General features: G+C 39.9%; 1 protein-coding gene and 1 pseudogene across 2 annotated transcripts in view; both read left to right on the top strand.

The window, feature by feature from the left end:
• LOC111143465 (calcium-binding mitochondrial carrier protein SCaMC-1) overlaps positions 1 to 18161 on the top strand; it is a 47870-nt gene that overhangs the window by 24411 nt on the left and 5298 nt on the right. For both annotated transcript variants that reach the window (XM_022497221.1, XM_022497222.1), the window contains exons 4-8: positions 4943 to 5054; positions 7002 to 7160; positions 9401 to 9553; positions 13666 to 13773; positions 15170 to 15337. In XM_022497221.1, coding sequence (XP_022352929.1) covers positions 4943 to 5054; positions 7002 to 7160; positions 9401 to 9553; positions 13666 to 13773; positions 15170 to 15337 — 700 coding nt within the window. The remainder of the gene's footprint in view (positions 1 to 4942; positions 5055 to 7001; positions 7161 to 9400; positions 9554 to 13665; positions 13774 to 15169; positions 15338 to 18161) is intronic.
• LOC111143662 lies at positions 1630 to 3401 on the top strand (annotated as a pseudogene).

Below are 18161 nucleotides of genomic sequence, written 5' to 3'. Positions count from 1 at the left end.
ATGAGAGAAATCTGAAAGGCGCTGCTTGAAACAGCTGTGGCTAGGTTGTCAGAGTATGAGATAGGAGTTACTCAGTTGAAGTTTAGACTCTTTCAGTCTTCCATGGCCACAGTGATTATTCTGAATGTTTACCATGTCATTCCTGCCTGCCACTCTCTTAGTGACTGTCCATTCTTTTTTTTTTTTTTTTAAAGATTTTATTTATTTATTTGTCATAGAGAGAGAAGCGAGAGCGAGCACAGGCAGACAGAGTGGCAGGCAGAGGCAGAGGGAGAAGCAGGCTCCCTGCCAAGAAAGGAGCCCGATGTGGGACTCGATCCCAGGACGCTGGGATCATGACCTGAGCCGAAGGCAGCTGCTTAACCAACTGAGCCACCCAGGCGTCCCGTGACTGTCCATTCTGTGTTACTTCAAAGAGCATGTTCAGCTAGGCATGGCTGAAATCTGTTGAGGTTGCTCCCACCATGTTTCTTTCAGTTCTCTGAGCTCTCTAAGAGTCATTTCCAACTTTGGAGCACTTAGCAGTTCTTACTGCTTAAGGGACTAAGCCCCTCCCCCCCATCCTTTGTTAGCCTTCAGTTTTCACCTCAGAGGGAGCTGCACTGCCTAAATCCCCCCCTTCCGTCCTACAGTAGTTTTCTTTATATTATATTATATTTTATATTATTTTGTGCAACTTGTTTCCCTGCTCCGTGGCTCTTACAGGTGGTAACCGTGAGCTTATTTCTGTAGTTAGTGGTTAGAAATGCAGTTTCTAAAGTTAGAATGCCTACTCGACTTACCAGGCCTATGACCCAGGACAAAATACTTAGCCTTTCTCTCTATATAAAGCTGAGACAAAAGTGTATAGGATTATTTTCAGGATTAAGTAAATTTACTTGAAGAGTGCTCAGAACAATGCCTTCAAAGGCTCAGTGAATATTAGCTATTACTTGCCATTGTCTAGTGCCTGTTTTTCCTACTACACTAAGCTTTGAGGACACAGACCACTTCTGTCTTGCTGACTATTACATACTCAGCACCTTATAATCGTGTGCCCTCAGAAAATATTGAAGAATGTGTTGAAGAATGAGTAGAAGTTATTCTAGTGAAAAAGGGTTGGTGGCAGGACATTCTAGGTAGAGGCAGAGACACGTGAAGACATGGAAGCACATTGTGAAGGGCACATTCGTGGAATGGTCTCTAGACCACCAGTGGTCTGTTTCTTAGCTATTGGTCCGTGTGCTGTTTGAGTGGTCCATCGGAGACAGCCATTAGTGTAATCATAATGACCAATTTGTGGGATTTAAGAAAAGGATAGCTGAAATAGTAGACAAGAAGAGTGAGTCAGGGGAGACTAATTTGTTTCAAACTGTACTAAGGTTCTTACTCAGGAGAGGGAGGTGAAATACTAACTTTAGATTTTGTTGTTATATGTACATAGCAAAATTTCACAGTAAGCCCCTGAAAGTCTTGGAATTGGGGATATAACTTCTAAACCAGCGAGGGAGGAAAATGGAATAAGAAGTTCAACAAGCATGAAATTCTTCTTCAGTCTATGGACCATGGTTTTGGAGTGGTGAAGGAGGAGACATGGGATGACAATGCCTAGTTGAAGTTGCTGTCCACTGAGGGCTGCACTCAGAGCCTGTTCCCTTCTGTGCTGACATGTGCCATGCCCCATGGAGCACAGAGGAGGCATGGGAACTCCTGGGCCTGCACTTCTCCCCTCGTGCTGGTGGGAGCAGCCAGGAAAACCTGCACAGGGACACACAGATGGACTCCTTCATATCTGCCTGACACGAGTGGCCATGCAGGAGGGATGGCTCAGAGCACACAACCCAGCTAAATGGAACTGCAGACATAGAGCCGTGGTGAGAGCCAGGGGCCTGTGATCACTGAGCCACCTTTACGAGCAGCAAGTTGGAGACCACCAGCTTCTTTGATTTGGGTGAGGATGACTATATCCGCAGGTTCCGCAGCTCCACAGAGCAGAGAGTACCTCACAGCTGATGAGAAAACAAGCGGTGTCGGAAGCAGGGGGTTTCATGGCCTAAGTGGACCTGGTCCTTCAGCAGCACCATGGACTCCACCATGTCATTCAACATCACTGTCACTCTCATGGAAAAGTACAAGTTTCTGGGCATCTCCACTGTAGGCCAAGGCAATGAGTATGGTGATGGAGTCGTCTGCGTTGTCTCTGTCGTGAAGGCTAGGGCCACGGCTGCTGGTGGAGGCGTAGATCTAGGGGATACGCTGTTACAGGCAAGCTAGATGAGCTGTGAGAACATGAGTAATGACAGCACAGTACGGGTTTTGTAGGAGACTGTGCACAGACTGGGGCCATCACCCTAACTGTAGCCAGAAGGGCTGGGACCCAAGTCCACATAGCTACTTCACACTGCCCAGGAGTGAGCCCATCTGGCCCATTGACCCTGCATCCTGGGTCACCCACGCTGTGGCCTCTGGCCTGAGCCCTGTCCTGAGCACCATCACCTCCACTAGCTCTTCCATCACGAACTCCATTCATGACAGTGCCTGGATGATGTACACCTGTCTTTCCACATTGATGGAGCCACCATCGTCAAAGCCATGGCCTCTGAATCTGGGCTGGAGGTTAGTGGCTGCATGTGGCTCAAAATTACCATCCCCAGTGCTTTCATTGGTTTGGGCGTGGTGGACTTGCTGTGCCACAATGGGGAAGGCCTCCATGATTGGCAGGAGGCCAGCCAGTACACTAGCAGCCTTCCAAAAGCAACTTTACCTGCTGCACTAGCAACAAGCTCACCTCTGGGCAGTGCTTCTCCATCTTCAGGGACCTCTGTGGCAACATGGTCAATGTGTCCCTCTGTGATCATGATGACTTCCATGGTATCTCTGACCAGGACACATTGGCCCCCCTGCCACACCCGGGGGCCACCCCTTGGTCCAAGGCTTTCCCTTACCAGTACCCGCTGCCCTCACACCCCTACAGCCTATGCCTGGGCTTCCCAGAGCTGTTTTTTTCTTTTTTTGTTTTTTGTTTGTTTGTTTGTTTTGAGAAACTTGTTAAGCTGAGTCTCAAATTAATATCAAAGGGCAAAGGCCCAAGAATAACCTAGACATTCTTGAAGAGCCTATGGGAAGCAGGGGACCTGCTCTATCGGATATCAAGAGTTGTTATTAAGCTATGATTAAGACAGTGGTAGTGGCACCCATATAGACAAGTTGACAAAAGGGACACGATATCCCAGAAATGGACCCATCCATATCTGGGATTTGTCACACAAGATAAGTAGCTTTGCAGATCACTTTGCAGAAAAGAAGAGATTATGCAGTACGTGGTGGTAGTGCCTCTGTTATCCATGCAGACAGGGATGAAGCTGGGTACCTACCTCACACCATACACAAAAATCAACCTAAATGTGAAAGTGAAACTATAATACTTGTAGGGGAAGAAAAGGAAGTGTCTTTACCTCAGTGGAGGAAAGGGTTTATTAAAAAAAAAAAAAAAGACACAAAAGGCAGTAGCATAAATGAAAAGATTGATATATTCAGTTCTGTTAAAATTAAGAGAATCTCTTCACAGATACCGTAAACAAAGTGAAAAGATAGAAGATATTTTCCAATTTATAATTTGGTGTATTAGAATCAACCATATAAAGAACTGTACATACAAAAGAAAAAGATAGCCAACCCACTAAAAAATGGGAAAAAGACACAAGCAGGCGTTTTCCACATGGGGAAACATGAATAGCAAGTGAATATGATAAGGGATGTTGAACCTCATTGGTGATTTGAAGAGAAATGCAATTTAAACCCACAGTGAGACTATTTTATTTAAGAAGTTTGTCAGTGTTCTGTGGCTTTAAGCTGCGGAATTTAGAATTCATTTGTTCATTCAGTAAATATTCTCTCTGTGCCAGGCACTGTTTAAATACTTGGGCCATCTCAGTGATCCAAATCAACAAAAATCCTTGTCCTGTGGAAGATACTTATGAATGCATATATGAGAGGTTGAGGAGTAGGGTCAGACAATAAACAGTTGCATTAAAATAGAAAATAGTGATAAAAATAGAGCTCTAAATATTGCAACCCACAATAATGTTATAGACAGATTAGTAACTAGGGCTCTCATGTGAAATGTTAATACCCATGTGCTGAAACAAAGTTTGTGCATTTTCACATATGCAGATCAAAATTAGTTCACACCAGAAAACATAATATTAAGACCTGAAAATTGCATTTGATTTGACTGCTATCTTTATGTATCATTTTTATATGAATTATTGATAAATATAATGTCTAGGGGAGACACCCAAACTTTTTTTAGAGACAGTCATTAATTCAACAAATAAGTGAAAATCTTCTTTGCACCAACCGTGTTAGGTCCTGGGTGTAGATAGTGAACAAAACAATCAAAATATCTAAGGCTAGAGGATATTAATGTTAAATGTTGAAGATGAGGTACTAGGATTTCTTAAGATTCAAAAGGCCCAATCACCAAGTTAGACTTTTTTTTAACAATTACTATAATTTTCTTAGCTTTGAGGAGGTTGGAGAAGGAAATTGATAGAATATTTTGAGTATATTCCAAAATCACATCCAAATGTTAGAACATTAAGAAGTATCTTCCTGAGCCAATGCAAGAAAAAATGGGTCATAAATCCATTCATTTCTACTTCCTAATATTTAATCTCCCAGCTTTAGTATTTGGTAGCTCATGGGTTTGAGTCTGACACAGTGCCAAAAATAGTCTTTAGTGAGATCTCTTTGTGACTTTGGGGTCCTTCTTCACCTAAATGATGAAAATTATCTAACAGTGTATAAAAAGCTTGCTGCCATTTCCAACAATGTATTATTGTGAATTGGGATCTTTTCATAAGAATATTGCATTGGAGAAGAAACTATCATTCTGCAAAATGGCCAATAATGTTTTACTTGTAAGTTTTTTGTTTTTTAATTAGCTTCTTTTTATTTTCAGTATTGATGCTGATGGAACAATGACAATAGACTGGAATGAATGGAGGGACTATTTCTTATTTAATCCTGTTACAGACATTGAGGAAATTATCCGTTTCTGGAAACATTCTACTGTAAGTATGCCATATGTATTACGTTATACTTATTTGTAAGCCATAGTTAGTTATTACATGAGAACAGTCTGTAATGCGTACAGGCCAGGGTGCTCAATTCCCAGTAGCTCCTTAACTTGTAGAGTTCTGCTTATTCTATTAGGTGTATATTCAGAATGTCATAAGAAAAACAAACCCTGAGGCTGTATAAACATTGCAAATGTGGTACCCATTTTTCCCATTCTCAAAACTGGGAGGAGATACTGCCTTCCAAAAATCTTAAGAAGATAAGCAGCCCAGCTTTTATTGCATGTAAGTATTTTGCCAAGAGAAGTGTGAAAGTCATAGGTGTTTACTTTTCATAGATAATACATTGCTTAAATAACCTCAGCATCTCATGATTGCCAAGATTTTACTTCCTTTTCGTGACTAATGGCCAGGCATGAGTTCTGAAACTTTTTTTTTAAATCTTTTTTTTTTTTAAGATTTTATTTATTTATTTGACAGACAGAGATCACAAGTAGGCAGAGAAGCAGGCAGAGAGAGGAAGGGAAGCAGGCTCCCTGCCCAATGCGGGGCTCGATCCCAGTACCCTGGGATCATGACCTGAGCCGAAGGCAGAGGCTTTAACCCACTGAGCCACCCAGGCGCCCCAGTTCTGAAACTTTTGCTGGTTTTGTCAACTGTCTAGATTTATCTCTGGGATAAGGTACTTATAATAATAATCATTGATGGTTAAAATACTTTTGGCTCTTTTGTTTAGCAGTTTACACCTGTCTGTATTTCTCAAAACTTTCAAATTTTAATGAAATTTCATTAATATTCTGCTAACATATATTGATGTGAATGAAGGGCTGTTTATTGTGCAATCTGCTGCTGAAACCAATGGGAACTCTTGGGGGGAATTTTAATTTTCCCAGTGGGCTTCTCTGCTAGCTTATTTTTGGATTTCAGTAAGTTTTATGTATAATAAATGAATTCTAGCATTTACATTGCTGCTAGTAACAATGCCTACACTTAAGTAGAGCATTGTAAAATTATGGTTATTAATGCCTCTTCTTTGAGTATAGAATAATATACTATGTTAGTAATTCAGTTGTCTAGATACATTTTCTACTTATGTGAATTTATATTTACGTAATCAGACCCTTACTGTACCTTTGAGATAGTTGTTAACAATTTTGTAATCATTTTATTGATAGTAAAATGAAGAAAGAGGGGGTTACTACTATAGTATAGCCTCTTACCCCTACACTCCTACCTGTAAAATCTTTACAGCAGAATCATTTAGATAATATCATTCTAGAACTCCATTTATCTCAAGCTATATTTGTAATCTATGTAAGGTTTATAGAGTAGATTGGAGGAAGGATTATTTTTAAATAGTATCTCCCTGTTAGCTAAATTTTATAAAGAAGCTGTTGCATGTTTTAAATGACAAGTCTATAAAAATATTTATAGGCAATCTCCGTAGGAGATGAGTTTTGGAGTGTTCACATATATAGCTTTAATTTAATTTTCATTTACAGGTTTAAAGCATGTATCGTGGTATAAAGAATAACATGTATAGAATTTTGAGATAAAGGGAATATCTCTTAAGAATTGACAAACTAATTTCTTTGCGTAGCTAAGAAGGATTCCCATCTTTTAAAAGGCTGACCTTTCTTTCTGACTTAGACCAAGAGGAGAAAAGTTACTCTGAATCTACTAAGAAAGAAAGTTGTCATTGTCGGTTTGGTAAATGTTTAATTACCGTTAACTTTCATTTCTTGTGAACTGATACTGTGTTTCATTTCGTGTGACCAGGCTATGTAAAGTCATCTATATGCTCAGGTCAGTATAGTACACTTTCTAAGGAATGAAGGTGATTATCACTGTAAAATTGCACATGATTCTTCTCTACAACAAACCTGGAGTGATCGATTTTTTAATGGAGGGACCGTGGGGATCTTTTTTCCATCTTAACAGGGTATTGACATAGGAGATAGTTTAACTATTCCGGACGAATTCACAGAAGATGAGAAGAAGTCTGGACAGTGGTGGAGGCAACTGTTGGCAGGGGGTATCGCGGGTGCCATTTCTCGAACGAGCACTGCCCCTTTGGACCGTCTGAAAGTCATGATGCAGGTGAACCTTATGATCTTGGGTCTCGGTGTCTCCTACATACTCTAAAACGGTGAGAAGTGGGCTGCTTGGAGAAGGAAGTTTTAAAATTTCTCCATAGTCTTTTCTCATACCTTTAAAAAAATAGGTATGAAGTCTCTGTTGTTATTAACCCAGAATTCAGTCCCTATGAGTATTTCACCAAACTTTAAATTGTGGGTCCAGGTGTGTGAGGGACTTTTAATCTCTGGCATTCCGTCACTTTTCAAATGGTTAATGAGGGAAAAAGTCCCCAGCCATTATTGTAGGAAATAATAATTTTTTCCTTCTGTTGTATGCACTTTCTCAAAAGTGAGATATTTCCAAAGTTGAGAATCTTGGAGCAGGGATATAATTTTTACGATTATTCTAAAGATGAGGTTAGCAGAAAAGACCTGGATTTACAGACTGACTTTACTAGCAATGTGGTCCTGGCTGGTCAGAGTGGAAAGAAAGACAGAAAGGAAAGGAATTGACACTTCCTTGGTGCTCATCATGGTAACCCATTTAATCCTCAGAGCAAGCCCGTGAGGTGGGTATTTTATCTCACACTATCTGTGGAGTACCTGAGGCTCAGAGAAGTAAATAACTTTTCCTTTTCAACAAATTAGACAAGGAATGGAGTATCTTTGTCTCCAGAGTATGTAGTTCTCACACTGCACGAAACCCCCAAGGTCTCATTTTCCTTCACCCTGCGATGGGGTTAAGAATATCTAACAAGGCTGGTTGTAAGAATTAAGTGATGTAAAGTATGTGAGAATGCCAGATACACTGGAACACCTTACTGGAATATAGTAGTTGCTTAAAGAAGAGTTTTAGAAGTTGTTTTGTCATACCTGTGGTCAATGCTTTTTATGTCTGTCCTTAGATTTATGTATAAAAAAGATGTCTGACAGTATTTTAAGCTAGCATCCGTTCAGAATGTACCTAAATCTCAAAATACACTTAGGGGTAAAAATAGTGCTTTAAAGAGAAAGGAGAAGGAATTGGTACTTGTATTTTTCTTTGGGAATGATAGCAAATTGACTTTGAAAGAGCTTTAATGAGCCTTCTTCTTTCCCTTTGTCATATTTTATTGTGAAGTTTCTTAAAAATAAAACTGGACTTTATTTCTTTCAAGTTCTGTGGGGTGAGTGGGTGGAGTTTTCCAAAACGACCTTCAGGTTCAGTAAGTCAATAGGACTCACAGAATACACTAGAAGCTTTAATACTCCTGGTTGTGGTTTATTACAGGGCAAAGATACAGATTAAAACTAGCCAAAGAAAGCAGCATAGCAGGACAAGTCTGAGGAAGTGCCAAATGCAGAGCTTTTGTTGTCTTCTCCCTGTAGAGTCACAATGTGTTACTTTCCTGGCTTTGAGGTGTGACAATACCCACAGTGTTGCAAACTGACCAAGAAAGTTCATCCGAGTCTTTGATGTCCAGAGTCTTTATTGTGTACCGACCACACACTGCCTTCGTGGCTGACCTTTAGTCTTCAGCACATCTTGTTTTTCCATTTTTTAACAGTAGCCACTCATTTTGTGTGTGCCAGAGAGAGCTGATTTCTTTAATTGCTTTTGGCTTTTTGGATTTAACTGTTTTTCCATGGAGGGAATTAGAAGGTCTAGTGTATATAAACAGCGATCACATCTGTAGTCTGAACCAAGTATTCACGGGGTGAGGCGTTCATGTTGGCGTGAAGTTATTGCCTAGAGAGGGCCATAGAAGGTATAATTTTTATTTTTGGTGCCAGGCTATGTAAATTCCAGTGTCTGTGGCTCTGATACACATAATACAAAATTGTTTTCTGACACATTTATATTTCATATTGGTATTACTTATCTGGGGAAGAAATAGTGTATTACCTGCAGTATATTTTTGAAAATTGTCTTAAAATGAACCTGTCTGCATTCCAAGGGGTGTTCCATAGCCTAATTCATAATTCAGTTCATGTTTCTTATATGAATGTTGTTCATAATAATTTTGATTTAGATCCTGTCCTCTCTGCTTTCCCACGCTGAGGATACTGATTTTTCTTAGTTTTAGATTGAGTCAGGCCTCTAAATGGTGGTAGTAATTCTTCCTATCATTACACATTACCTGAACTTTCTATATTTTATTTTTAAATGCATCTTCTTGCAGTAATATTATTGAAATAAAGAGGATGGTTTGCATGGTTACTTAAGAAATAGTAATAGTAACATGCCACCACTGTTTTATATCCTTTTACTTTTATTTTTAGGTCCACGGTTCAAAATCAGGCAAAATGAACATATATGATGGCTTTCGACAGATGGTGAAAGAAGGAGGTATCCGCTCCCTTTGGAGAGGAAATGGTACAAATGTCATTAAAATTGCTCCCGAGACAGCTATTAAGTTCTGGGCATATGAACAGGTAATTGTTGTCACCCGTGGAATTTATTAACAAAGAGGAGTTAATAATAACAAAGAGTAGCAATGAACATATAGTGCTTTTTGGATTCTTGTTTTACTATATAATAATTTTCTGCGTATACTCCAAGAGGAATTTCTCTTCCAGGACATTAGAACTACATGAACTCAGATTCTTTATGACCAAACTTTAGAATTCTTCATTTCCTATTTTTTAAAAAGACTTATGTATGCATTTCATAGTAGCTCTTTTAGGAAATACAGCGTTTTTGCTTATTCATTTTGAATGCAGATTAGAAGCTGCATGCTAACCTAAGTTTTATGAAAGCGTCCCAGTCTAACATCTGGACAGGAAACTTTTAAGTTGAAGTCCTTTGTGTAAATTAACATTGCTAAAAAGTTGAATTGAATTTAAAGTGAAAGTTCCTTGAAGGCAGGGGCTTGGCTTCTTCTTCATGGCCTCCAGCACTTGGAGCCTGGCATGTGGTAAGTGCTCAGTATGTGTTTGTTGAATGAATGTCAGATAGTGGTGAACATCCTGCAAGACTTGACTCAAGAAATTTCCTCCAGGAAACCATCTTCATTGGCACAGTTCCTTTTGTCTCTCTCTGTTGTAGCACTTTCACACTAAATTCTGATGAACTCAGTACTTCTCTCTCTCCTTAACAAGACTGTGAGCTTCCTTAGGCAGTATTTGTTTTCAGGTTTGTATTCCCAGCACTTGGCCCAGTGCTAGTGAGTCCTTACTGAATGAGTGAAAACACTGAGGTGCCCAAGCTAGAATTTGAGCCCAAGCCGGCCTGAATCTCAGGTCCACTAAGGTGAAGGGAAAGGTGCGTAGTTCAAGCAGAAGCAGCTGTGTGTGGACTGAAATGCAGGCACAGGGGAGCACTGTTCACTAAGGAAATTGAAGGTGGTTCATTTGGCTCTGGTGTAGTGGAGTGTATTCCTGGGAAGAGAATGATGAAAACAGGCTGGACAGGTAGGCAGAAGCCAATTGTAATGGGAGTCTTGGTTTTATCCTGAAGAGAGTGAGGGGGCTCTTGAAGCATCTTCTGTAGACAAGTGAAATGAGAATATTTACATTTAAGAAAGATCAACCTGGAAAAAATGGAGAATGTACTAGAGGAGTGCAAGGGCAGACTGGAGGTAGGAAGACTAAGGAAATATTTCAGTTGTCCAGGTCAGAAATGATGAGCACCAAGATAAGGTGGTGGCTAGAGAAACTGAAGAAGAAGGAAATGAACTGAGGAATATTTTGGAAATAGAATCAAGAGGACTCACTGACTGAGTGGATATGGAATTGAGGAAGAAGGAGGAATCAAGGATGATACTCTGGGTCCTAATTTGGGCAACGATGTACATGGAGAATATAATAAGAGGAATAGATTTGGGGTACAATAACATGCTAAGTTTGAGACCTCTCTACAACATGAACAGGTAGCCGTCCAGTAGCAAAAGTCCGGAGAGGTGGTTTTTGAGTTGAAGCCGTTGGAATGGATCACTGAGGAAGACTTACAGAATGGAAGAACTCTGGGAATATTTCCAGGGGGAAGAATAAGGAGCCCCTTGTAGAGGAAATTGAGAAGGAATAGCCAGAGGGATGGAGGAAATGCAGACTGATGGCCTAGAAGTGAGAGGGTGAAAGGGATTTTGTGAAGGTTTTGTGAAGTTTCCACATGCTACAGGGCAGTACACACAATAAGAAGAGTATCTTTTAGGATTCATCAATCCAGAGATAGGAGAACTTGGAATAAAGCCTCCAGGGAAGTGAAGAGATGAGAAACCATTCTGACATGGGTGAAAATAAACCAAGGGCTGACAAAAATTATACAGTGTAGACACATTTGGGGGGAATTTAACTTGAGTAAAAGGAAGGAGAAAAAATGAGGGAGAGTGATAGATAAGAAAGATGGTGGGCAGAGGGGAGTTTTGATAGGTTTTATTTTAATGTGCTCATTACTGAAGGAAGCACGTCAACACAAGGAAATGAAAAGCATAGAAGGGAGAGGCTAGTGAATGCAGCAGGTATTCACAGGAGGTATGTGTGCTGGGGAAACATGCATGGTACCATCCAGAGGCCTTGGGAAGGATTGGCATTGGTGGCATGGGGGACTCTTCCTCTGTCACTTTGGGAAGCGAGAAGACGCATGTGGCTGTGGATAATTCTGTGGAGGTTGGGCAGGAACAACCTTACTTAGTGGCTTCTGTTCTTCCTTGACTTGCCAAGAAAGGATATTTCCTGAGAATGAGGAGGGAATGGTGTTGGAAGCTGGAAGAGAATGGAAATATTGAAATAGGTGTTGTAACAAATGGAAAAGAAAAGAGACACAGGGATGTCAGGGTGGCTTTGGGAGCCCCGTTAACCTCCTGCTTCTCTCTGTTGATTTATCCACTTCTCCCTCCTGGGCCAGTGGTTAATTACCTCTGTAGACTCACCTCACCTTCTAAAACAAGCAGTCTGGTTTGCCTGGTTTATGACCGGTCTGTGTTTGGGCAGAGCCTTTCTTTCCAAGTTGTAGGAGAGAATGGTAATATTAATAGCGTTTACTGAGTATTCACCATGTGCTCAGCACTATGCTGTATTGTATGCATTATCTTATTTAATCCTTTCAGCAATCTTGCAAGAATAGATGTTACCACAGATAAGGAAACACATATGTGAACTTGCTCAGGGCCACGCGTTTCTGGGGTTCCAGCCCAGGTCTCCCTGACTCCACAGCCCATGCTACTAACATCCTTGTCTATTGATATGTTGCCAGCATTGGGGTCCGATTTTCCCCTCCGCCTGATTGGCTATGTTGGTTGCTTTAGTACTGCTGGTCCACGTGGGCTCTGGGGTTGATGTGGATGTGTAATTATGTGTTATTTTAAGTGTTACCTACAGAAATGTCTTTCTCAGTTGTTCTGTTAATGTTTGTCACTTATTTTATTTATACTGGTGAGAATAAACTCATCTTAAAAAAAGAAAAACTAGGGGCACCTGGGTGGCTCAGTGGGTTAAGCCGCTGCCTTCGGCTCAGGTCATGATCTCAGGGTCCTGGGATTGAGCCCCACATCGGTCTCTCTGCTCAGCGGGGAGCCTCTTTCCTCCTCTCTCTCTGCCTGCCTCTCTGCCTGCTTGTGATCTCTCTCTGTCAAATAAATAAATAAAATCTTTAAAAAAAAAAAAAAAAAACTAGGGCCACCTGAGTGGTTGAGTCAGTTTAGCATCTGCCTTTGGCTCAGGTCATGATCTCAGGGTCTTGGGATCGAGTCCCATGTCAGGCTTCTTGTTCAGCGGGGAGCTTTCTTCTCTCTCTGCCTGCTGCTCCCCTTGCTTCTGCTATCTCTCTTTCTCTCTTGATCTCTGTCAAATAAAAATAAATAAATAAAATCTTAAAGAAAAGAAAAATTATGAGGAAAACATCCAAAAATTGTGAATACTTTATCAACCCTCTATTTTCTGGGAAAGAATGCTATTATTGTGTTTTAGCAAAGGAGTGACTGGGTCCCATCTGTGGAACATCTGTGTTCTGTGGAAATCTAAGTTGAAAAACCACTGTCCTGTAAACTGAATGTCTTAGCATCTGAGCTTTCTTTTCTGCTAGGTATTGTTAATGCCGTGTATACATTTGGAAAAATGTTGTATTGTCAACTGATTACTAGGCGTTGACTTGTGTTTTGGTATTTATGTAGCTTGGGCTGCCATAACAAAATACCGTACTAGTGGTTTAAAAAAGAGAAATTAACTTCTCACAGTTCTGGAGCTGGGGGATCCAAGACCAATGGGCTGACCAGCTTGGTTTCTGGTGAGGGCTCTCTGCCGCACTTGCACATGGCTACCCTCTTGCTGTGTGCTCATATGCCGTTCTTTAGTACACATGTGTATAGAAAGAGAAAGAAGGGAAGGGAGTGGGGAAGAGAAAACTTTCTGGTGTCTCTTTTAAGGACACTAATCCTTTCACAGGCCCACCCTCATAACCTCCTCTAACCCTGGTTATCTCCTAGAGGCCCTCTTCTCCAGATACTATCACAGTGGGGGTTATAGCTTCAACCTAAGAATTTGTTGGGAGGGAGAGACATAACTCAGTCTATAGCAGGTTTTAATGGACATTTTTAAATGTATTTATACAGTACAAGAAATTGCTTACTGAGGAAGGACAAAAAGTAGGAACCTTTGAGAGATTTATCTCTGGTTCACTGGCCGGAGCAACCGCACAGACTATTATTTACCCCATGGAGGTAAGTACCATTGTGCAGCCTGACTGTGTTGGTGGTGTTCAGTTCATGATCTATCGCTGGGTAACAGGTCATCCCCAGATAAGCAGTTTAACAGGCCTTTATTATCTCACGGTTTCTATGGGTCATGGGGTACCCCTGGATCAGGGGTCTTCTAGGCCTAGAGTCAAGGTGTAGGTCAGAGCTGCAATCACGGCAAAGTTCAACTGGGGACGGGTCTGCTTCCAAGCTTGCTCCCATGTTTGTTGCTGGGCCTCCCTGGCTATTATTACAGCTGGAGATGTCAGGTTCTTATCTCAGGAGCCGTCTCCACTGGCTGTTTGAGTACCTGAACAACACAATAGCTGTTTTCCCCAAGCTGGTGATATGAAAGGGAGAGAGAATTGTTAGCCAGCACCCAAGATGGAAGCTGCAATCTTGTCATTTCTGCTGTTCCTGTTAGTCACAGACCACCCTTTGAGAGCATGCAAGGGGACACCAGCTGCTACAATGTTGATAAGACTTATAACACCCATTCCTGTCCAAAGAGTTTCTGTGCTATAAATTTAAGAGTAGATTTGATTAGGTGATGGTAATCCTCACTAGACATCCTACCATTAGAGCATTGGATTGGCAAACCATGTACGTGGAGAGTACTTTGTTCAGCCCTGGAGCTAAGAATGGTTTTATACATTTTAAAAAGTTGGTTAAAAAGATTTAAAAAATATGCAACAGACCTGAAATTTTAGGCCTGCAAAGACTAAAATATTTACTATGTCACCTTGGTAGAAAAAGTTTGCCAACTCTTGCTTTAGAGAAAAACAGTACTGTAGACATGGCTATCTTTATTGATATGACAAAGGGTTTTTCAACAAATAATAAAATCTAAGCAAAATATACCCTTAATCCTTACCTTTGTGTTATGCCTATTAACATGGCTTTCCTTACAAGCATCTTAATATGGTTATTTCTATGATTAGTCACACTCCTCAAAAAATATCCTAACTGAATACATCCTCTTACATCCCCCATCTCAGTTAATAGCATCACCGTCCTGCCTCCCTGCTGCCCCACTCCTGTGTTCCAAGCGAGAAACATTGGGGTCATCCTATAAGCTGCCATTTCCTTCACCCTCCATATCTAATTGATCACCAGTCAATTTTAAGACATCTGTGAATTATTTGCTATTTTCTCTGCCCTCATTCAGATCCTCTTTACAATAAACAGATCTTCTTGGCTCTGGTGTTAGCCCTGAATTCAGTAGACATTCTATGTGAGGGATAACACTTTAACAAATTGGGCAGTCATTTGAGAGACAGTATGTGTTAGGTATTTATTCTCTGTAAAATCACTTCCTTTGACTTCCATGATGATTGAATTAATATAAATGGTAGTATTTGTTACATTCTTTTATAACTAGGTTATGAAAACCAGGCTGGCTGTAGGCAAAACAGGACAATATTCTGGAATATTCGATTGTGCCAAGAAGATTTTGAAACACGAAGGCATGGGAGCTTTTTACAAAGGTTATATTCCCAACTTATTAGGCATCATACCTTACGCAGGTATAGATCTTGCTGTGTATGAGGTGAGTCTAGCAATCTTCTGAATCTGAAAATGTAATTAAATAGTTCTTATTGTTAGAATTCGACTTTATATAAAGAAGCACATATATACCAGGAAATAGTTTGTCACTCAAAGTAGATTCAGGGGTGTGTTATTTGATCAATTTTTTTAAGTACCTCGAATATGAGACTCATATGCCTGTGGTCACCTCTGTATGAGATTTCCTTGTTAATTATGTTTATTAAGGAAGAGCGCAAATTCACGTTATATAATGTAATTGTTAATTGTTATATAATTATAATATAATATTTGTTCAGCTTAGAAGATGGTACTAGAGATTTCTTTTTTTTTTTTTTTTTTTTTTGAGGGGAGAGGGCACATTTTCTTTGATTTGTTAAAATCTGCCATCATAAAGCCAAGAGACTGATGTGGATGACACAGATTCATCCCTGGCACTGAAAAGACAACTTAGACTGCACATCTTGGATCAACTCTGCCATTTAAACCATTTAATAATTTATGAATCTGACAAACAATCTCGGTTTTTGCCTTTAAAAAACTGAAGTTTTTGGCTCGGGTCATGATCCCAGGATCGAGCCCCACGTCAGGGATAACACTGCCCAGCAGGGAGCCTGCTTCCTCCTCTCTCTCTGCCTGCCTCTCTGACTGCTTGTGATCTCTGTCAAATAAATAAATAAAATCTTTTAAAAAATAAAATAATAAAAACTGAAGTTTTGGTTGGGGAGGGCGACAAGCCAGCTGCTAAGGCACAATGTAGGGAACTGTGCTGTGATGGAAATAATTCTATAGTGGAGGGAAGGGATGGAACATGGAATGCAAATAGCTTTATTAGAATATAATTTACACACTATACATTTCACTCATTTAAAGTGTACAATTCAATGGCCTTTGGAATTTAAAATTTAATTTAAAAATTGTGGTAAAATGTATGTAGCATAATATTTGCCATTTTAACCATTTTTAAGGGTACAATTCAAGGATGTTAATTACATTCACAGTGTCCTTTCCCATCCAAATAGATAGTAATCTATTTTCAATACTTTTTTTTTTTTTTCCAATACTTTTTTTAAAAGTATTTTATTTATTTATTTGAGAGCAAGAGTTGAGTTAGCACAAGCAGGGGGAGCAGCAGGCTCCTCATCAAGCAGGGAGCCTGATGTGACTGAGGCTTAACTGACTGAGCTACCCAGGTGCCCCCATTTCCAATACTTTTTCATGATTGTAAACGTAAACTCCATTAACCGTATTGAAATAATTCTCTACTCTCCCTTCCCCCACCAGCCCCTTGTAACCACTAATTTACTTTCTTTCTCTATGAATCATCCATTCTAGTTATTTCATACAAGTAGAGTCTTATAGTATTTGTCCTTTTTTGTCTGACTTCTTTCACTTAGCAAAATGTTTTCAGGGTTTGTCCATGTTGTAGCATGTGTCAGAACCTCATTCCTATTGGCCGAATAATATTTCATTTGGTGTATATACCATATTTTGCTTATCTGTTCATTTGTTGGTAGATACTTGGGTTTTTTGGTTTTTTTGTTTTTTGGCTTTGGTGAATAATGCTGCGGTGAATATTGGCAATGAGTATTGAGTATCTGGTGAAGTCTCTGCTTTCAATTCCTTTGGGTATATACTGAGGCATAGAATTGCTGGGTTCTATGGTAAATTTATTTTAAGCTTTTTGAGGAACTGTCAAACTGATTTCAAACTGATTTCCATGGTAGTTGTACCCTATTTCATCCTACCAGCAGTACACAAGAATTCTAATTTCTCTACATCCTTGCTAACGCTTGATAGAAGAAACTACCTTTTTTTTTTTAATAGTGACCATCCTGATAGATGGGATGCAGTATCTCATTATGCTTTTGATTTGTATTTCTCTTATAATATGTAGGGTTGAACATCTTTTCATATGCTTGTTGTCCATTTATATACCTTTTTGGAGAAATGACAACATTTTTTGCCAATTTTTGGTTGAAGTATAGTTGAGGCACAGTGTTATATTGGTTTTAGGTGTACAACATAGTGATTCAGCAACTCGATATGTTATGCTGTGCTCACCGCAGGTGTAGCTTCCATCTGTCACCATACAACACGTGTATAGTGCCATCGACTATATCCCCTGTGCAGTACCTTTCATCCCCATGACTTATTCATTCTGTAACTGGAAGCCTGTACCTCCCATTCCCCTTCACTCATTTTGCCCATCCCTTCCCTTCCTTTCTCCTCCCCTCTGACAACTATCAATTTGTTTTCTGTATTTAAGAGTTTGCTTCTGCTTTTTTGGGGGGGGGGTTGTTTGTTCATTTGTTTTGTTTTTTAGATTCCTCATATAAATGAAATCATATGGTATGTGTCTTTCTTTGTCAGACTTATTTCACTTAATACCCTCATCATACTCTCTAGGTCCATTCATATTGTTGCAAATGGCAATATCTTAGTTTTACAGCTGAGTAAAATTCCTTTGTGTGTGTGTGTGTGCGTGTGTGTGTGTGTATGTGCGTGCATATGCATGTACACACACACCCCATATCTTCTTTATCCATTCATCTATCCATGGACATTTAGGTTGCTTCCATATCTTAGTTATTGTCAATAATGCTGCAATAAACATAGGGCTATGAATTAGTGTTTTCATTTTCTTTGGGTAAATACCCAGTAGTGGAATTGCTGGATTGTATGGTAGTCCTATTTTTAATTTTTTGAGAAACCTCTGCACTGTTTTCCACAGTGGCTGCACCAGTTTACATTCCCACCAACAGCGCATGAAGGTTCCTCTTGTGTCAATTCCTCACCAATACTTGTTCTTTCATTTTGTTTCTCTT

Source organism: Enhydra lutris, unplaced genomic scaffold (genome assembly GCF_002288905.1).
Source record: "Enhydra lutris kenyoni isolate GAN:26980312 unplaced genomic scaffold, ASM228890v2 scaffoldscaffold9, whole genome shotgun sequence".
Classification (NCBI taxonomy): Eukaryota; Metazoa; Chordata; class Mammalia; order Carnivora; family Mustelidae; genus Enhydra; species Enhydra lutris.
This window is presented reverse-complemented; position numbering and strand designations above follow the sequence as displayed.